The sequence below is a fragment of the Candida metapsilosis genome (assembly GCF_017655625.1).
Source record: "Candida metapsilosis strain BP57 chromosome Unknown scaffold1, whole genome shotgun sequence".
Taxonomy (NCBI): Eukaryota; Fungi; Ascomycota; class Pichiomycetes; order Serinales; family Debaryomycetaceae; genus Lodderomyces; species Lodderomyces metapsilosis.
The window spans coordinates 1,422,647-1,443,919 of record NW_027138159.1 but is presented as its reverse complement, the minus strand read 5'-3'; the positions used below and the strand labels follow the sequence as shown (position 1 = coordinate 1,443,919).

The window sequence follows — 21,273 nt, the reverse complement described above, 5'->3', positions numbered from 1 at the left end:
TACTTTAAGGTTTCTTTCAATGCCCCTTTTGGCAATAAAAGGGAAGGAAGAAAAAAAAAAAATTATTTTTGCAATGAGTGAAAAATTCCAGAGACCACTTTAGCAGTGAAGGACTCAATGGTAGATATCGTACTCGGTATCAAAAATGTATCAAGAGGGCTCAACTGGTATGTAGAGTAATACGTAAATGAAACAATCCTAAGAACTGTAGAGTCAGGAGTTACATCCTTGTTCTAAGATGAGCTCATCGGGAGGCATCTCCAAAAGCGGTAGCGTCTACTAGGTGCAAAGAGGAAAATGGAGATTCTTACGGGTGTGTAATATGAATATGCAAAAATTGTTCATGACAAAGGTCATCTATATATTACAAAGTTACTCCTTGATCAGTTACCACCTGCTCACTTCAAGGTCTTGATAAAGTTGTCAAGATTATACTCATCTTCGTATTGCTGTTCATCCCACAATTCTGCCAACTCACCAACAGCACCAGCAGCTTTACCAGTCAAACCGCCAGTAAGTTCCTCTGTGACATTATTACCACCGTCGCCGCCCAAGTTTGCTCCATTTGCATTACCACTGACCCTAGTATCGTCATTGTTTCCACCTTCTTCAATCTTGACTCCACCATCTTCAACATCAAACAAGTCCAACAATTGATTGGTGTCCATTGATTGTAATCCGGCATTTTGTTGATTCACAATAGTTGAAGCAATATTCATTTTGAATTTCTGCAAACCCATAATCTTCTCCTCTAAAGTGTCTTTTGTAATCAAACGATATACATTAACAACCTTTTTCTGTCCTAATCGATGTGCTCTATCCATTGCTTGTAAATCATTCATTGGATTCCAATCATGTTCAACGAAAATAACCGTATCTGCACCGGTCAAGTTTAATCCCAATCCACCAACTTTAGTAGTCAAAAGTAACACATCAATAGATGGATCATCATTGAATTTACGTACAATGGCTTGACGATTTCTTGGATCGGTACTTCCGTCCAATCTCATGTATGAAACTGATGGAAGGTACTTTTTAAGCAAATCGTTTTCAACAATGTCCAACATGTCTTTCAATTGACAGAAAATCAATGCCCGATGTTCAGAAATGACACCTTCAAGAGGCATAAGTGCATCGTTCGTCTTTTTATGCTTTACTTTGCCATAATCAGAATCTTGAGTACCAATTCCACATTCAAGTAACAACGTTCTTAAAGATTGCAATTTTGGTGAATGATCTATATCTCTCAACTGCGATTTCCTTAAACAAAGGAATTGCTCAACATCAACAAATTTCGGATGGTTTGGTGATACAACCAATGCTGGATGATTACACAATTTCCTCATATACTGTAATGCTTGAAAAACATGTGTTTTGCCCTCCTTCTCAGATGACGATACATCATTCTTGATACTTTCCTTTTCATTCTTGGCAAAATCCTTATACAACATTTTCTGCAAATCACTCAATTCACAATAATAATCTTGAATAATCTTGGGTGGTAAGTCAGAAAGAACATCTTCTTTAAGACGACGCAACATAAATGGCAAGACTTGTTTATGTAAAGATTCAAGCGCCAATGCACCAGCTTCTTGTTCCTTGGATGATGTTTTACTATTTCTGCTTGCAGCAATTGGTTTAGCGAATTTCTCATGAAATACTTTTTCTGTCCCCAAGAACCCAGGCATCAAGAAATCAAACAATGACCATAATTCTAAAACGTTATTTTGAATCGGCGTACCGGATAATATCAACCTATGTTCAGCTCTAATTCGTTTAACCGATTTAGAAAGTTTTGAATTGGCATTCTTGATAATATGACCTTCATCCAACACACAATAATTATAATCAATTGAGCTCACATATTCAACATCATTTCTTGCAACATCATACGACGTCACCACAACGTCAACATGGGGCAACTGGCTTCTCAATGGTAGTCTAACCATTGGATTACCCGCGTACACCAACACCTTCATAAATGGAGCATATTGATTAATCTCTTGCTCCCAATGTCCGGTCAAGGATGGCGGACAAACAACCAATGATGGTAATCTTCTATACTCAACAGCACCAGTCTCCGCATACTTTTCAGCCCTAATGTGATGGTCTGAAGAGATTATACAAATTGTCTGCAATGTCTTACCCAATCCCATATCATCACATAATATCCCATGTAGATGGTACTTGTTCAAAAATGCCAACCAATTAACACCCTCTTGTTGATATTTACGCAATGTTGCTTTGATGGAAACTGGTAAATCAAAAGGCTTAATCTTTGTTGGATCCATCATTTGGGAAATAAAATCACGTTCACGCTCCCTGCCTTCCAACAATTCTTGTGGCATATCTTCAGGGTCAGGGATACCAGCTTCCAATGGCACCAATTTGATAATGGAAGCAAATGTAGTAGTAGCCAAGACACGTACATCGTGATCAGAATCACTCATTCTTCCCAATACAGGGACGATTAAAAACATCACGTACGGTAAAATGCTAGCACCCATCACTTGTGATATATGATAAATAGTTTCAATAGCTCCCTGCCTCTCAATAATACTACCGGCGTTTTTCAACATTGGCAAAATTGAATTCACCAAGAATGTGAATGCTTTCGTTGGAGCAACTGAACAAATAGTAGCAAAACATTTAGCAGTTGAATAGCGGAACACAGAATACTCTGATTTCAACCCTGGTAACAAAAGATCCAAGTGGTCAGTAATTTCCGAGTGCAAAGATTTATCAATCTTTGGTAACAAAGCTTTAAGTATGCCTAGAGCATCAATTATGCTCTGTCCTTTAAACTCATCTTTGACTATCTCATCACTACTTGTAGTTGCCAACTCCTTTAATGGTCCAACCATTAATTCCTTCAATTTAGGCACCTCCGTGAATAAGTTCTCCTTATAAATCAGTATAATCTCTTCAAGCAGCAATAAAGCACCACGGCGTTTAATTCTAGCTTCATGAACTGCTTTTTCGTGGGCTGCAGCATCTGCATGTTCACTGATACCTTCCTCTTTCCTTAATGATAAAATATTCGTCTTGAATCCCACGTTGTGATGAAACTCAGGCACTTCAGCAGTATCAACACACAAGAATGCACATAAATTCTTGACAATCTTATCAGCCACACCCCTCTTTCCCGTCTGGTTCAACTGACAGATTAAATTAGCTACTGAAAACACAGACTTCTTTTGCAACACTAGCGAATCTTCCATTTTGATACTTTCCATTAATGACTTGATAATTGGGTTCAATTTCTTTGGAATTCCCGATAAGGCCAATACAGCACCAGCATGAGATGCTAAAATGGCAATGTTTTTTGAATTGATTAAATTTCTGCATTCATTAATGGCAAGGGTAACTCTATGTTTAGCATCTTCTAGGACTTGATTTGCTGCCAAACGATGACTACTAGATAAACTCTTTTTCAACTTGTCAAACACATCACCAGTGATTTTTTCAGCACTTTCCAAAGTAAATGCATTTGGACCCGCATCAGCTTCGCCTTGCACAAGGATTGGTATTTGAGGTATCTTGGAAGGAGATAACCTTGCAGTGGACACAAAGGAATCGAATAATTGTAGACAAGAAGTACGCACAGCCTTTAGGGAGGGTATCACTTCACGAATAGCAGGTAATGCACTTGTGTTTTGTAATGTTGCCATTAAAGTATCTGCAAATATTGAAATTGTTTGCTCTTCTAATTTTAGGTTCTGTTTCTTTGCTGAAGTGGCAAACTCCTCCACTATGAAAGCACCCAATAATCTAGGAGTTCCAAATGGTGAATTGAGATATGATGCTAAATTTCGAAGAGCTTGATTTAATGTGTCTTGATCTTTGATCAAGGATAAAGTCTTTCCATAAGCACTAGCAGCAGCACATCGTGTAGCAATCATTTTCTCAAACCCAATGAGCATAACATCACCCTTGTACACCGGTGCATCAATATTGATCTTCAAATCTTCTATAGGTATACCATTTGATTCGCTTGCACTTTCTTGAGTTTGAGATTGTTGTCTGTTACGCTTCTTACCACGACGAGCATCATCATCTTCTAATAGACCCACCATTTGACCAGATGGCCTCATTACCAATCTTGTATCCATGTGGTAATTTGTTCTTGCTATTCCAATTGGTGTCATTGTCAAATTTAATAGTTCTTCTTCCTGGGAGACAAACAAGGTATCCAAATCCATCTCGTATTTGTCAATTTCTTCCAACAACTTGTCATACACTGTGATTGATAGCTGCAACACATCAGCATTCTGCTCAACTAGTAAATTTTGAAACACAAGTCTTAGAGTCTTTGCATCGATCCAAGTTTTGGTAATGTTGTCTTCCGTTATTGATAAAAATTCTAAAATGGTTCGCAAAACCGCTTTTCGTACATTTGTAATTGAATGTCTTAGGAATGGGTATAATCTGGGCACCAAATGTTTAAATGAGTATTTCTCGTCTTTAGATGCATCATGCTGAATTATATCAATGACCTCTTTATGGCTACACAACTTTGCCAACAAGTCCATCACTGAACCAATAGATGCTGATAAATCATCTCTCAAATTGACCAAACAATCCCAAATCACCGACAATAAAGATTGGATAACTGTCTTTCTAGTCGATACAACTTCAGACGCAATGGGTGTTAACGTCAATGCTGCAACTGATTGCACATCATCATCACTTTCCTGAAGTCCATGGAGAACCATGTTTAGAACTTGATCAAACATATCTGGTCTGGCAAGCAATACATCAGTTCGAACACTGACCAAGTAACGAACACCCAACATACCTCCATGTTTTGCTTCCCAGCACTTTGGCGGTGGTAAATCTTCTTGTAATGTCATTGTATACAAACAATCAAATGTCTTGATGACGGTCAGATCATCCAAATGGATCAAGAGAGCAGCTAGTGTCTGAGCACTAGATTCTCTAACTGGTGCAACGACAGTATCAGAAACATAATCACCAAACCTATCAAGGACAAACAAGATACACAATCGTACTGCCAAATCTTCCAAAGTTGAAGCATTATTACGATCATTTTCTTCTTTTGATTTATTCATAATTCTTCCTGCACCTTTACCATGTTTTCTAATCAATTCCCTAAGTCCCAATGCAGCTCCATGTCTAACTTCCCACTTATCATCAAATAAATCGGCAAGGAGTAGTTCGTAAACTCCTTGGAATAGCCAAATTAGACCAGACACTTTATTATGTAAGGAAAGTAAAGGTGAAATTTCTTCAATTTTAGCTTCAACAACTAATTTCTCTCCACCTTGTTGTGAAGTAACGTCAAATTGTGGATGAGTGCTGTTCCCATTGTTTTCAGAATCTATATCCATAACATCACCATTTTCCACCATTTGTCTTGATATTGAACTTTGAGAAAAATCAATTGATTTCATCTTGTTGGTTGCGCCAGCTTTGGAATTGAATTTAGCTCTTCTTTTCTGCATAGCTTTCAACCTAGCACTTGATACCGGTTTCGATGGAGTATCTAGTGAAGGCCTTGCGGTGCTTGGTGTTGATGCTTCGGAAGAAGCAACATCATCTGCAGGTTCTTGCTTAATCAATGGGTTTAAATTGGGTTCTGCTTTAATTTCATTTGAAGATTCAGGATCAGCTTCGGTTGCTTCAGTTTGTTTTGGTAGTATACTAGCACGATGTCTCTTTATTCTTCCAATTAAAGTCCTATCATCTTCATTCACTTCTTCATCACAATTTAAAGTATTGTCTGATTTCGAAGCCAACAATGTGGTTCCACTTTTGATCAATTCATTCAAATCAAAATTACTAAACAGCAATAAATTTGAAATAGAATCATCGATTTTGTTCAATTCTAAATCCTGTTCAATTTTGATTTTAACCTCTTCATGTGCTTCCTGTTTGATGAAATCTTTAGATTCAAAAGCTAGACTGTCCTCCACTTCCTTCTTTACCAAGTTTTCCGCATCAACTTCTTCCTTTATTTGTTCTTGTGAGTTTGGATCCCATAAAGGTGCATTGTTTACAATTCCACCAAACGCTCGAGCCGCAGCAATTCTTGTTTCCCATTTGGATGATTTAAGAAAAGGGTAAACTCGGGCAAGTAAGTTTAAAATGTCTTCTGGATGACCTTTAGCCAAGTCTGATAATTGATCAGCAGCTGTGTTTCTGATGAATGACGTTGATCCAGTTTCTAGTAGTACAACCAATCTATCTAATCTTGACATATTCTTAATGGCTGTGTGTTGGTGTAACTTTCATGGGGGATACAATTTTGTAATAAAAGCAGGTTATTATTCACCACTTGTGTTTTAGATATAACTGCTAGTATACTTGGTGTTTGCTTGTAATGGCTTTGTTGTTGCAAAAGAATTATAGGTCGTGTACTTTTGGTTAGGTTTGAATGAATTTTTTTTGTTTTTCTGTTGATGATGTGCGAATTGAGTTGATTTTAAATTATTCTTCTCTATTTATACCAATTGAAAAAAAGAAAAACTGTAATCATTCAACAACAAACACATAAACAAACACACAAATGAAATTTTAATCTCTTTTTTAATGTATTCTTTCTAAGAAAACTAACATCTTTCTTTTTTCCATTGTATTTCAGTTTTCTATTTAACTATGCTGCACTTACTAGGATTCGATCCAATTTTCTCTACAAAGCCTTTTTACACATATCATGGTTTTTTACATGACTTTCTAGATCAACAGCTGCTTACATCATCGAAGGAAAAAATTTATTCTGAGAAAACGCGACAAAAAATCAAATCAGCAAAAACAAAGCAACAAAAAAACAATAGAAATATTCACGTGACTCCATATACCCAGCCTTCGCCTATAAAATATCTCGCATATACGGAAAACAAACTAGTTACATTACATACCCATCCGATGTCAGCTAACTCTCTGTCTCTCTTTACTCTCTCTCTAGCTTTCTCTTTTCTGTGATTTAAAAATAGTAAAATTCATATACTACTATATACTTAAACAAAGTCCTCCTTCTCTTACAACTTGTTTGGTCTGAAAACAACTCTTCCTCTAATCTTGTTATTAGACAAGTCTTGCATTGCTTGAGGTAATTTATCAAAATCAACAAATTGAACATTTGGTTTAATCCATCCTTTACTGATCCAATCCAAACATTCCATAGTTTCAGCAGAACTACCACCGAAATTGTAATAAACTTCAACTTCTCTATAAGCATAAGCATAGTTTGGCATGGTGAATTTATATCTACCCAAACCAGTTTGTGAAACAGCACCTCTTCTCTTGACATATTTGTTTGAAGTATCGACACTTTGTTGATTTCCAACAAAATCAAAAATAAGATCAAATGATTCTCGTGCGTGTTTGGAATCATTCAAATTGGTGTAAAATTCACGAGCTCCATATTCTTTAGCAAGTGAACCAATATCTGGTTTCAAATCAGTAGCAACAATGTGACAATTGTATTGTTTTAAAATTTGCACAGCATTAAGACCTAATCCACCACAACCTTGAACAAGTACTTTGGAACTTGGCTTTATCTTGTGTTTGAGTTTTTGAATAGCATGGAATGGAGTCAAGACTGAGTCAGTAGCAACTGCAGCTTCAGCAAATGAAACATTATCAGGAATACGTATAAGTGTTCTCAAGTTTCTAACCAACAAGTATTGTTGGAAACCACCATCTTCATTCAAACCATAAGCTTGGTTTGAAGTTTGACAATTTCCATCATCACCAGTTCTACATGATGAACAAAATCCACAACCTTGGTTAATTTGCAAAGCAAAACGAGCTCCAACCTTGTATTCTGGATGATTAGCCAACTCAGAGCCAACCTTGTAGACACTACCAGCAATTTCATGACCCATGACAAACTTGGTTGGCATTGGTTTAGGAGCTTTAGGAGCAATTGGACCACCAATCAAAGTGTGGGGATCAGATAAACATAATCCAGCAGCTTCAATTTTCAATAACAATTGACTTGGACCAGGTTGTGGGATTGGCAAGTTATTGAATTTGGTGATTTCTTTGGCATCTTTAACGTATCCATAACCGATTTGAGTAGACATTACTGATGAATTTTAGTGTAAAATAGTGGAGGTTCTAATAAGATGAAAAATTGAAAAAGTAAAAACAAAGTTCTTTGGGGAATAAACCAGTTCTTTATATAACTGGTGAATTTTAGTTCAAGTGGGGGGATGATATTATTATTATTATTGTATTTTGGTGAAAATTTGCCCGACTTTGCATAATTGTGCGCCAGGAGTTTGAGGGTGCTTCTTATATATATAGTTGTTGGTGTAATTCCGCTCCGCTCCGTAATCTAATTAGCACGGGTATATAAAACAAAACATTTTACTCCACACACACACACATACATAAGATGAATGGTAGCACCACAAAAAAAAAATTATAATATTGTATTGCGGGGCAAATGGTTTTCCTATTGCATTACAAGGGAGGGTCCCATCAAATTGACTTTTGGTTGACGACTATAAGGGTATGTCAATTATACTCTAGTGTTCTCTTTCTCTAGGAAACCTACTTTGTTAGTTAGTTAGTGCTAAGATAATCACTTGACCTCCCCCCCTTCCTTGTTACCTGTTTTAGTTACCGTTTGGAGCAGTGCATTGGATGAAGACTGTATTGACAGGTATATAGATGCTAATAAGCAAATATGATGTCAATTCTGCTTTTGAAATCACTCATATTAATCGTTGAGCCAATTACCATGGCTTACACTTTTGGTGGGTTACTTTAAAAAAAAACATTTCGCGTCAAAACACGCGACAATCATTTATTTCAATCAAAGGATCACAGCAGTAGTAATAAATGGTGTGTTATTTCTGTTGTAAGATTTTTCATTGATTTGAGTGAATTAAAGTTGGATTTCTTTCTCTTGTATGTGTTTTTTCAATGAAAGAAAGAGAAAAGTTACTTCTTTATATATACTTCAACTACTTTTGATTATATATATATATATATATATATATATAGTGGTTATGTGTGTGTAGTATAAAGATCAAATTACGTAATGAATTTTAGACCAAAACAATTGTTTAACACATACATACTATACATACAATAATACATACATATACAAACATTTTCTCTCTCTCTCTCTCTCTCTCTCTCTCTCTCTCTCACTCTGAAAGAAAGAAAAAAATTTAAATCAACCACAAGAAAAGAAAAATCATATCATTAACACTTAACACATACCATATAGCATATAGCATACAGACACACTAGAAGAATTCATCAACATACATACCATATTACTAATCTCACATATATATATATATATAACTACTACCATAGTCTCACTGAAAGATGGATGATAAACAAGAACACAAGACGAGTGGACAAAACACAACTACGTCACACTCAAATGTACCAAAACTAAGTGTATCCAATTCATCATTAAACTCTGGTTCCACGCTCAATAACAGCAGCAACAACAACAACAACAACACTAAGACCACAGCTGCTACTGACTCATCAAAACTACTCAATGACGACAAAATCACAGCTATACTCAATAGTGATTCAGCACTAGATTTGCTTCTGGAACGATTAAAACAAAGTTTATCATCAGCAGAAGAATTTAGTAAATTCATCAAGAAAAAAGCACAAATTGAAGACGACCATTATACTCAATTGAAGAAGTTTGCTAGTAATACAAGAACTAGTATGAAAAATAATAGTAGAAATTTGAAAAATGACTCCTTGCAACACCAAATGGATAAAATTATTGGATTTGATGAAAGTTTATCTGGTGTTGGATCAAGTTATGTCACAGCATTGAGTACTATGTTTGATGAGTTGACTGCTTTAACCCATACTATTACCAGATCTAGAAAAACCATCAAGGATGAATATAGACGCAAGGATAAAGAATGCATGGATTCTATATCTGCAGCAGAGAAAGCCAAATCTAGATACAATCATTTATGTGAGGATTTAGAACGACTCAAGAATTCTGATCCTTCAAAGAAATCTTTTAGTTTAAAAAACAAAACTGTTGAACAACAAGAAGATGATTTACAAAGAAAAGTTGATTTAGCTGACCAAGAATATAAATCTAAAGTCGCAACGTGTAAAAAGCTTAAAGATGAAATATTAGTCTTGCATCGTCCAAATAATGCTAAAAAATTGAAAAATTTAATTTTGGAAATGGATATTGCCTTGAATGTTCAACTTCAAAAATATGCAACTTATAATGAAACTTTAATAATGAATTCAGGAGTATTGATTAGTCCTTTACAAGCAACAAAGTCGTCAATGAAGGCAATGGCAAGTTCAATAGACAATGAACGAGACTTGTACAAGTATATATTAGAACATGGCTCCAAGAGTGGAAACAAGTCACTCGTGCCCATTGATTACCATATACATCCTTCATTGGTAAAGACTAAAGACATTGGTAAACCATTTTTGACTAATAGTGATAGACATCCATCCAACAGTGCTAGCAATATAAAAACAGCTGCAGTTGGTAACCAATGGAGTGTTGACAGACCAAAATCAGGTACCTTTGACAATACCAACAACAGCAACAACAACAACAACAGCCACCACCACCACCACCACACCAATGCCAATGCTTCCTCGACCACTCCTAACGACAATAGCAGTAGCAGTATCAACAACAACAGCAAGCCAAAAACTGAGTCCACTAATTCGGTTCCTTACTCGGGTGTTTATGCTCCACCAAAACAGTCTAATAGCAGCAGTACCATGCTTAAAACATCAGCCCAAGATTCATTCCCCAGCAACCCACCACTGGGATACTCTTCCTTAGACCCAGCTAGTCAACCATCCACACCAAACCTCAATGGGCCAAAACCATTCAATTCAAGTACTTCATTCAAACAACCAACATTTGGAGTCTCAATTGAAGAAGTGATCAAGTTTGCTGGGGTTGACAATGTACCATTGGTTGTACGTAGGTGCATTGATGTCATTGAATCATATGGAATTGATCTTGTTGGTATATATCGAACAAGTTCCAATGTTAATCAAGTACAAAAACTTCGTGAATCAATTGATTCCAATTTCACCAATTATCTATTGATTGGTAAAGAAATTGATGAAACAAATGTTATTGATTCAGATGTATTTTGTGTTGCTTCTTTACTCAAGTATTATTTTGCCAATTTGCCTGAACCTTTAGTGACATCAGCCTCATCTCAATCTTTTATTGAAACGGTGAAATTGACTGATGAACATTTAATTCACAAGAAGTTACATCATTTAGTTTTCAGTTTACCTGATGGTGCTTATTTTACATTGCGAGCTTTGATTTTCCACTTGAATAAAATTGCTGCTAATGAACCCAAGAATAGAATGAATGCTAAATCATTGGCTATTATTTGGGGTCCAGTGATATTCAATAATAATTCAACTAGTGCTCAAGATTTAAGTTTCAAGAGTAAAGTAGTTGAAGAGTTGATGACTATCGCTACTGATATTTTCGAAGTTGATGAAGAATAATTGAACTTTGTATAGACTAATATATCGTAAAAATATCATTAATAACGACACAACAGAGACACAACATCTCCAACACTCTCTACCTTAGTACATCATCTTTGTTACTCTCTTCTTTTCGGTTTTAGTTTCAACCGGTGAACCACCACCATTACTACTACTGCCATTACTCTTCAAATTAATCCGAGGCACCTTATTCACCCTATGTGCACCAGTCCCCACATGTCCATGTCCACCATTGCTCAAATCTTTAACTTTGAAATTATTCCTATAGTCCAACTCCAAAGTCTCCTTCTCCAATCTCAATTTCTTCCTCCGAAGAGCATCCTGCTCTCTCTTGTCACGCTTAGCTCGTAGTTCTTGTTTCATTTTATCAAATTCTTCATCAGAAATACCCATGATTTTCCGTTGCACATTCATTAGTTCTTCCTTTAACGAGTCGTGGAATTGCATTGAGTCGATTATGTTTTCTTGGATATCTTTGTCGACTATACTGAGGATGCCTGAGTCATCTTTACCACTAGCAGCAGCAGTAGTAGTAGCACCAACACCGTTACTGCCGGTGCTAGCACTACTAGCCGTACCATTTGATGCCTGGTCTTTACTATTCACTTGATTAACAATCTCACCCTGTATAAGCGCAGCCATCTTACCTTTATTCTTCATCAATATCAGAGGATCGGCTTTCACCTTAGATTCAACCATGATTTGTAATTTAAGCAACAAGTTTTGACATGTTTCAGATTGTTTGAAATTGGTTAGGAGGTCCTTTCTTTTGGCGTCAAATGTTCCGTTTTTCTTGTAGATTGTTGTTAGTTGTTTCGAGTCTGTTAGTTTGACTACTGGTGGTGGGTCTTGTTTATCACGTTTGCTTTCGTTGGACATAGTTACTAGGATGTTTGTGGGAGTACGTGTGGTGTTGAGTCTTGATGTCGCGATTATTCTTTTTTTTGTCTTTTTTCAATTCTTTACTCCTTATCTCATTCTACTCACAATTTCTTTGTTTCTATTTCGTAACCATGCCAAAGACAATCCCGCAAATACTTGACTTTGGATCATCATCAACGTTATCATCAGCATCATCACAGTCGCTAACTCCAGCCGGGATTCTATCTCACATCGCACCAACACCATCGCCATCCCTGTCCGAAAATCCATCTACATCCAAAATCAGAACCAGTCATTTACTACAACACAGACCCAAAAAGAGGAAAAGAACACCAGTTATCCAAGATGAAGAAACAAATACCGAGTCTAGCCTATCGGAGTCAACTCAACGTCAATTAGATGCAAGTAAACAGATTTTGTACGATGTGATTGATCGAGTATTGGATGGTCAGGCATTGGGTCATTCTTTGTCGTTTCTTTACGGTCGAGTTGAAGCTGTTTGTCGGTACAAGCATACTGAGCAGAAAGCTCTAGCTGAGTATTTGTTTGGGAAGCTTGATGAGTATTTTGAAACGTTAACTTCAAAACAGTTTCCCGATTTCGAGGAGCTTGAAGCTGATAACCTTATAATCGGCATAGTAAAAAGTGTTCTCATAGCTATGAGTATATGTCAGCGAATTATAGATGATTGGAAAAGCTGGAGTCAACCCATTATGAAACTAAGTCAAGTTTTTGCTTTTCTTGAAAAGAATTATTTGCGTCCACATCACTCACGAAAGTCTATTGTCAAGTACGGGGAAACAAAATTTGCTGATTTCTATTTCGAAAAAGGCGAGCTGAGTGTCGACAGTGAGGGAGAAGTGCTTCATGAACGATTCAGTATGTACAGTCAAAGAAATCAGCGCAACATAAACGTAGTGTTTGAACTGTATTCAATAGTTGCAAGGTTTCATTACTGTTTGAAATTTTATTCAGATACACATCACAATGCAATAACTCAAACATTTAGAGATATGACTACAATTATACTGCGGGTGTCTCTGGAAGGGTTTCGGTGGCCTTATCTTGTCCAGGGTGTGGTTAGTGCAAACTTTGAGCTTTTCAAGAATGACAGCTTGGGCTGGTTTTGCAATGAAGACTATAAAAAGGCTTCTAATCTAAAAAAGAAATTTATGATCATCGAAGATGAAATCGGCTTTTACAAAAGCTGTGGTGTGAAAAAGCAGGCTCTTGATTATATAGCATCCAAATTGACATATTGGTTAATTTTCAGAGATGATTTTACTGGCTTAGTTTTGGAGAGCTTTGAAGACTTGCTTGGTTCACCAAGTGATATGAAGCTATTGAAAAAAATGTGCATTGAGGTCAAGCAAGATTTGGAACTTAATGGAGAACAACAATTGTGTTATGTGTGGAAGGAATTTAGTCGAAGAAAGTTTCAAGAAGCAATTAACAAATACCAGTCTGGCATGGTTGACAATCAGTTGTACCCTAATGTGATAATATATTTGTATACTATTTCCAAAGATCTTGAAGAAAAAGTTGCTTTATATGGTTGTGGTGGTAATGTTTTTGGTACGCTTGTGAGTATGTCATTGGGAGATATTATCAACAAATCTCCAAACAATACTTATATCATACAGCAGCTATGCAAACTTTGTGATTTGTATTTCAAATCCAAATTGACAAATGTGATTGATTCATTGGTTGATTTGTGGCGAACTGTTTCATGTGTCTATCTTCCTATGTCTAGTCATGTTGATTTTTTGACTGTTTACAAGAAGGATTTATCTCGAAGGTTGATTTTGGGTAAAACGTCCAACATAACGGAGGAACACAAATTGGCAAAACTGTTCTTGACTTTTGTTTACGGCAATGAAATCTTTGATACTATCACGAGCATGTTTGAAAATATGCAATCATCGGATGAAGTTTATGCCAAGTTGATAAGAGCCCCTGGGTTAGAATTCAAACCAGTAGTTTTGGAAAAGGCCACTTGGACGGATATCCCTAATCAAAATTTATCTTCAATTCCACTTCCTTCACAATTTGCCAACGTATTGAACAAGTTTGGTCAAGCATTTTCCAAAGCGGATGAAAGGAATGGAAGAAAGCAATTGGATTGGTCGAATTATAAATTACATCAATTGACTATTGCTGGCCATTTCAATAGCGGTGAAAAATCTATAAATGCCAATATGTTGCAAGCAATGGTTATACTATTATTTAATGAAAGTAATGAGTATACATTTGAGCAAATACTTGAAAAGACGAAAATGGATTCACCACTTCTACAAGCAGTGATAAACACAATGGTCACTGGTAGATGCAAGATTTTGAAACAAGAAGGCAATGTGATCAAGTTTAACAAAAGCTTTAAAGATAAATCCAAGACTATTAAATTACCTGCCATTAAGGAATCTTCGACAGCTTTGGCACCGACTAAAGCGACACCAGACAAAGAGGTAGCTGAGATTATTGAAAGAAATAGAACTGAAGAATTCAAGTCAGTTGTTGTACGAATTATGAAACAATCCAAAACATTATCAATGACTGATCTTTTGAATCAAAGTATTGAAATCTTACAAAAACGTCGTCCAGTATCAATAATAGATCTTAAATCGGCTATTGAACGTTTGATAACTGATGAGTTTCTCAAACGAAAGAATAGAGATACAATTGAATATATTCCTTGATATAGTTTATATATTAATCAAAAATGGGAAAACTAGCTGAAACATTTCTCTCTCCTCTATGTACTTCCTAACAAAAAGGCTGATTTCCCTTACACTGGAACATCTTCTGGATCAGGGTTATAGATCCAATGTTTACCAAAGACAGGAATCTTTTGGTAAAAAGTTTGTTGAAATAATGGCCAACCTTCAGTGAAAGTAGCAACACCAGCACCTGCAGCAGCTCCCCAAAAGATCAAGTTTGGAACGTATGCTCTTACTAATGGTGGGTTCAATTTGGCGAAATGTGAAAGAGCTTTGTAAGCTGGACCTCTAATGTACTAGAATCAATTTGTTAGTAAATGTATTAATGAGGTTGGTGTACCTTCCTGATGAGGGAAAATGGACTGGACGGTCTCGACTGTAGGAACAGAGACTTTTTCAGTTCAGTCCTGATGAGATTGTGGTCTTTAAACATACTGAAACCATCGTGTGTTGAAGTTGAATATATGAAGTTCAATTGGTGATGTTTGGTTATTATTTTCGTCTGGTTTCTCATTGGGTGAGAAAAAAAAAGAAAATTTTGTTACAGTGTCGCAGAATGAAATTGACACTAAGTTACGACATTGATTCAACTTCAAGTACCCTTGACCACGGTTGAGCACTGGGTTATGCTTCACTGAATCCACTGTAAAGAGTTGTACAATAACAGATTGGTAGTAGAGTGTTAGAAGAGTAGCAAAGAGTACAATAATAAATATTTTCTCTTTTCAAACGTACAATATACAACTACGTGGTCTAGGATGTAGCAATTCCCGATGAAGAGAGTCCTAGCTAGCATCCCAATTCAATTGATGATATGTCTCACATTCTGCGGTGCATTTCATGATATAGTCCGCCTAACAAGCATCAGGTTGAGCCATAATATAGTCAATAGCTTGTCCAACAGTCTTCAATGAATCAGCTTCATTATCAGGTATTTGTATATTGAACTCATGTTCCAATTCCATTACAACTTCAACAACATCCAAAGAGTCCAAACCCAAGTCTTGAACAAAATTGGCAGATTCGGTAATTTCTCCAACCTTGGCACTGTCTACTTTATCAAATCCTTCCAACAACTCTATGATTCTTTCCTTGGCTACATCTCTAGTCAATGCAGGGAATCCAGCATAAGAACGAACGAAATTGAGTGGAGTTTGGTGTTGGTTGTATGTTGGTAATTGAGCAACTGATGGCATAATAGATCTTAAAGTTGTGAGTCTGGCTGAAGCGGAAGATGTGAATACCGATCTGGCGGAAGTAGTTCTTAATGATCTTAATATGGTGTTTCTAAACATTGTTGTGTGAATTGGACTAACGTGGACTTTGATGATGGTTGGTGAATGAAGGGTTTGGCAGGATTTTTTTTTTTCTGTCTGATTTCTCACTGGTTGAAAATTTTTCCAAAGCCTAGTACAATCCATCAAGTGTCACCAAGCTACTACAGTTATACAAGTTCCAAAGAATGCTTCGTACTAGTCTAGGAGCAAATTTATGCTCGCTAATAAGACCAATCGTCAAACCTCAACATGTTTCAAACACTACATCTACATATCTCCGATCAATTCAAAGTGTACGTCCAACAGGCGTCCTTAATACAACCCCTTCAATTTCCTTCCCATTTCAACAAGTAAGGTACTCTTCAATAAACCAAATCCAGCATTTCAAACACTACAAACCACCGAAAAGAAACATAACCAAATCTCCCGATTTACAAGGAAACCCATTCAAGAAGGGCGTCATATTACGTATAATGATTTTGAAACCTAAGAAGCCCAATTCAGCATTGAGAAAATGTTGTAGGGTTCGGTTAACTAATGGTAAAGTTATCAGTGCATTGATTCCTGGTGAAGGCCATAATTTACAAGAGCATCATGTTGTTTTGGTTAGAGGTGGTAGAGTTCAAGATGTTCCTGGTGTCAAGTATCATTTAGTTCGTGGTGCTTTCGATTTGGTGGGTGTTGCTAATAGGTCTACATCGAGAAGTAAATATGGTGTAAAGAAACCAAAGCAGTAGAGGAAAGGAGAAAGTATAACAATTTGTATATAGAGAATGGCGATTCCTTTTTTAATGTAAAGATTACTACTATTTAAACATATACATCAGCTATGCCTTGATGTCGAATCTTCTACCACTTGCAGTCTTTCTATTTTCAATAACTTTACCCTCATCATCCAAATTCTCCGGTTTAGCTCTATTCAAAATCTTGAGATATTCCTTAACTCTAAATCTCATTCTTGAATGCATAAAGGCCTTGGCACACTTGATATGATAATGGAAATAACTTCTAAACATTTCAATATGAGAGATACAATTTTCTCTCTTATCACCCTTGACTAAATGTCTAGGAAACAAAACAAATGTAACATACCCTTTATTATCATCGTCAATTTGCTTGGAACCAGATCCTTGAACATAACGAGCAATATCTAATGGCGGTTCCAGTTGACTGTACAACACTTGAGGTGCCGTTTGAACTGATCTTTTTCTAGCATCAACAAACTCTTGTAAAAACACTTTACCAAACACTTTATCAGTCTCATCTTGAAACAAAGTTGAAAAGATGACAGTGACTCTATCAAATGAAGGTTTCAAATATATCGTTTCATCAACACCACGATACTTTATCGCAATTACTTGTTCATTGGCCAATTCCTGTTGAATCTCTTCTGAATATGTGTTGGAGTTGCTATATTTGGCCAGTAATTCATCATACCTGCTAAAAGCCTTGTGGAACGCAGCAGCCATGGCATTACGTTTCAATAAACTTAAATCATCAATTAAGGCCAACTTCGTCTCCTCATCATCTGAAGCAACAGATGCCTGTGTATCCAAGATAATTGAGTAATTGTAACCTTGTTCAGCTTGATTGGATGGTAAAATTGTCAAATTCTTGTATCCTTTATATTTGGATTGTAAATACTCTTCAACATTGGAAGAAACTAAATCATTCCAACATTTCAAATTCAAGGACACGAGCAATTTGGATTTATCATCTGGTAATGTGCTAATGTGATATGTAGTAAAGTCGAAATCAGTAATGATACGATCCAATGATTTTAAAGAATCAGTTTGTGGGAATAATCTTTCCGTCAATGTCTTTTGTATGAGTAAGTTATTTTGTTCAATTTGCAACATTGTAACGTATGGGAGGTGAAAAGTTCAAGGACAATGGGGGATTGAGCAGTATGTGTGATGATGACGTTTGTTGCGGCTATTCTGGTAGTTGTGGTTCTTTTTTGGCAATGATTGGAAAATTGTCGGCCAACGGAGACACAAAAGTTTTGTTTCGAGGTGCACTACCAAATACAGAACCTATATACTGTGATCCTCCTTCTATCCTAGACTTTCCCTCGTATACAATTACAACGTATATTCTATTAACTAAAGATGCAAATAAATACTGTATAATACAATTACAATAAACTGGAAAAAGCGATCAAACGAATGTGATTACACAACTTCACCGATATTGATACTTTTGTTTGATATTTGCCAATGAACTCTTTGAAGAGCCTTGTCCAGATGGAGGCGGTGGCGGAGGAGGAGGCAATTCTTTCGACCATCCAGGTATGTCCTCCCCACTTCCACCAACTGGTCTCTCCAATACCACATTCTCCAATGCCAAAGCATCTCTCAACCAAGGATGATTAATCATTCCACCAGCATCAGCTCTTTCTTCAGGCTGTACTTGTAACATCGGCAACAAGAAATCAGCAATTTCAATCGAGTCACTAATTGAAAATTTATATTTCTCAACAAGAACATCTTTCAATCCCCATGGCTTCAACTTCAGTATACGCCTCATTTCAAATCGTGAATTGAAAAAATCACGTCCGTAAAAACTTTCTTTAATCATCATGCGTGGGAAAGGCCCCAATAATTCAATAATTTGCGCTATGTGATCGTCATCCTTGGAGTAAGATTTTCCATCCCTTGGGTCAAATAAATAATCACCAGTGAGTAATTCAAATATAAGAGCAGCAAAAGACCATAAATCACTTGAACATCCCCAATGATATCCAATTAAAACTTCGGGTGCTCGGTATTGACGTGTTTGAATCTCATCGGTGAAATGATGGTTTGTCCAGCATGCATTACCCAAATCAGCAATCTTGACTGAAATCAATTCGTCTTCGTTAATCACATCATCAAAGTTTGTCGAAGAGTCATCAAGACGATAATTTGAATCGTTAGGAATTTGCATTGGGTTAACGTTAACTGGCTGGTAGCTATTTGAGTTTGAGATTGACATTGAACTTAATGAATTGTTCAAAGTTCCATCGTGATCAATATCATTATCATGGTCGTGGTCTTCATCATGTCTCTCAGCAGTGCTCGATAATTGAATAGGTGAGTTTGTACTGGCGGAGGTGTTTGCAGCTGAATTATTGATGGAAAAACTTTTTATAGGAGTATTGGTTGTTGTTGAAAATCCGTAAATGTTTGTAAACGATTTATTAAATGCTCTCAATGGGGATGGTAATGGTTGTGACCCTGTTATCAAAGTTTGTCTGCGTGATCTTCTTCCTGATCTACCTAATGATGGTGACACAATTTGATTTGTTGGTGATGCGACTGATGACGACATTTTGTGATTGGCACGATGGATATGCAGTTCTGATTCCTTGATGTTACCATATGAACTGTTTGCCGTTGAAGTTTTGGACGACTTCAGCAATTTGCGCTGTAATTTACGGTCTTTATTCTCTTGTTCAACCATGCGAACAATCTGCTCAACGTCACCAATTTCAATCAAGACATTTTCTGGTTTCAAATCAGTATGAATAACTCCACATTTTCTATGCAAGAAATCCAAAGCTGATAATAATTGTTTAGCAATTTGTTTGACAAATACAATAGGAATACCTCTATGTTTGTACCGACGAATCAAGCCCAATAAATTTTCACCCAATACTTCAAACACCATAACCACGTGGATTCCATTGGGACCTTTATGTGTAAAGGTGTCCAACAACTGAATCACATGTTGGTGACCTGGATGTTGAATATCGGAAGTCGTCACTTTATCCAACAATTTTATTTCATCAATCGCAGTTTCAGTATAGTGTTTTGCTGAACGAACCACTTTAACTGCTACATGGCACTGCTTGTCGTTATCTCTTGCGAGCCATACTGTTGAGAAATGGCCCCACCCCAATTTTCGTACCAATGTGTATTTTCCGTTCTTGTAGTCTTCTCCAATGTAACATGGATGATAACCTCCAGGAACGTAATCTTTTAGATCCTCTTCTTCTGCGGGATTTACTGGTGCCTCTTCATCTTCTTCATCTTCGTCATCACTCTCATCATCATTATCTTCATTGTGATCATTTCCTTGTTCTCGCTGTTCGTGATGCTCTTGTTTCCCTATGTCAGCTTTGCTCTCTGCTTCGGTTCCCTCGAGCGTACTGTGCGATCCATCTTTCCTCCTCTTTTTCTTTTGGTCGAGATCTTTTCCCTGACTATACTTCTGATGTAAAAGATAATGACTCTTTGAAGACTTGACCTCAAGTTCGTACTCGGCATCATCTCTTTGTTGAGATTCATCCCATTCGAAACCATCATCGTCGTACTCTTCCAATTGGGATTCTATTATTGAGTGCCGCTTCTCTTCATCAAATGTAGTCTTTAACGGCGATAACTCTGGCTTGAAATGTTTGGCAGAAGATGCAGTCGTTGATACATAAGGTGAACTGTGCTGTATTAAATTAGGAAGTAAAGAAGGACTTGGAATTGGTTTGAAGCTATGGCCATTTTGACTTTCGGCAAAGGCGGTGTTTGCATTGCTCGTTATATCGACATTAGAGTTATTATAGTGGCTGCCGATCTTGCTATTGTTGCTGCTTTGTACTGATCCACCACTCTTTGTTCGTAAATGATGTCGCTTTTTAGAAGCGTTATCGTTGAAACTGCTAGGTTCAAATGCCTCAAGCGAGCCATGCTGTGAGGTCGATGGTTGCTGGTGCTGCTGATGATGATAAATCTGGCTCGAGTGTAGAGGTTGGTGATGGTAATGTTGCAAGTCCTGAGGCTGGTCCTGTTTGGATGCAGAATTATCTGCCTGTTGTATAGCTAATGAAAGCTTTGATTTAGTATTTGGCATGAAATGATTGCTCGAGGAGTTGATTGAAGGTAGTGAAAGGTAACTTATTTGTTAGTGTAAAGCCTCAAATTGATAGGTAAATGTATGGAAGT

General features: G+C 36.7%; 9 protein-coding genes across 9 annotated transcripts; 3 read left to right on the top strand and 6 right to left on the bottom strand. All coding sequences in view use genetic code 12, as the record gives it.

Moving 5' to 3' along the window:
- Positions 1 to 398: 398 nt before the first annotated feature.
- On the bottom strand, positions 399 to 6,221 carry I9W82_000625 (DNA-binding ATPase; the record flags this gene model as incomplete). Its single annotated transcript, XM_067695010.1, has 1 exon — positions 399 to 6,221. One exon carries the CDS (start codon positions 6,219 to 6,221, stop codon positions 399 to 401), a length of 5,823 nt encoding a protein of 1,940 aa, XP_067550650.1.
- Positions 6,222 to 7,001: 780 nt separating this feature from the next.
- On the bottom strand, positions 7,002 to 8,051 carry I9W82_000624 (uncharacterized protein; the record flags this gene model as incomplete). Its single annotated transcript, XM_067695009.1, has 1 exon — positions 7,002 to 8,051. The coding sequence occupies one exon, from the start codon at positions 8,049 to 8,051 to the stop codon at positions 7,002 to 7,004; it is 1,050 nt and encodes a 349-aa protein (XP_067550649.1).
- Positions 8,052 to 9,312: 1,261 nt separating this feature from the next.
- On the top strand, positions 9,313 to 11,475 carry RGD1 (Rgd1p; the record flags this gene model as incomplete). The annotated part of the gene is made up of 1 exon (XM_067695008.1): positions 9,313 to 11,475. One exon carries the CDS (start codon positions 9,313 to 9,315, stop codon positions 11,473 to 11,475), a length of 2,163 nt encoding a protein of 720 aa, XP_067550648.1.
- Positions 11,476 to 11,559: 84 nt separating this feature from the next.
- On the bottom strand, positions 11,560 to 12,357 carry I9W82_000622 (uncharacterized protein; the record flags this gene model as incomplete). Its single annotated transcript, XM_067695007.1, has 1 exon — positions 11,560 to 12,357. One exon carries the CDS (start codon positions 12,355 to 12,357, stop codon positions 11,560 to 11,562), a length of 798 nt encoding a protein of 265 aa, XP_067550647.1.
- Positions 12,358 to 12,491: 134 nt separating this feature from the next.
- On the top strand, positions 12,492 to 15,056 carry RTT101 (cullin; the record flags this gene model as incomplete). Its single annotated transcript, XM_067695006.1, has 1 exon — positions 12,492 to 15,056. One exon carries the CDS (start codon positions 12,492 to 12,494, stop codon positions 15,054 to 15,056), a length of 2,565 nt encoding a protein of 854 aa, XP_067550646.1.
- An 89-nt stretch (positions 15,057 to 15,145) lies between these two features.
- ACP1 (Acp1p) lies at positions 15,146 to 16,372 on the bottom strand (the record flags this gene model as incomplete). The annotated part of the gene is made up of 3 exons (XM_067695005.1): positions 15,146 to 15,365; positions 15,513 to 15,645; positions 15,937 to 16,372. 3 exons carry the CDS (start codon positions 16,370 to 16,372, stop codon positions 15,146 to 15,148), a joined length of 789 nt encoding a protein of 262 aa, XP_067550645.1.
- Positions 16,373 to 16,539: 167 nt separating this feature from the next.
- I9W82_000619 (mitochondrial 37S ribosomal protein uS12m) lies at positions 16,540 to 17,091 on the top strand (the record flags this gene model as incomplete). Its single annotated transcript, XM_067695003.1, has 1 exon — positions 16,540 to 17,091. The coding sequence occupies one exon, from the start codon at positions 16,540 to 16,542 to the stop codon at positions 17,089 to 17,091; it is 552 nt and encodes a 183-aa protein (XP_067550644.1).
- A 90-nt stretch (positions 17,092 to 17,181) lies between these two features.
- ARC35 (Arc35p) lies at positions 17,182 to 18,213 on the bottom strand (the record flags this gene model as incomplete). The annotated part of the gene is made up of 1 exon (XM_067695002.1): positions 17,182 to 18,213. The coding sequence occupies one exon, from the start codon at positions 18,211 to 18,213 to the stop codon at positions 17,182 to 17,184; it is 1,032 nt and encodes a 343-aa protein (XP_067550643.1).
- Positions 18,214 to 18,538: 325 nt separating this feature from the next.
- Positions 18,539 to 21,181, bottom strand: I9W82_000617 (serine/threonine protein kinase; the record flags this gene model as incomplete). Its single annotated transcript, XM_067695001.1, has 1 exon — positions 18,539 to 21,181. The coding sequence occupies one exon, from the start codon at positions 21,179 to 21,181 to the stop codon at positions 18,539 to 18,541; it is 2,643 nt and encodes an 880-aa protein (XP_067550642.1).
- Positions 21,182 to 21,273: the final 92 nt, after the last annotated feature.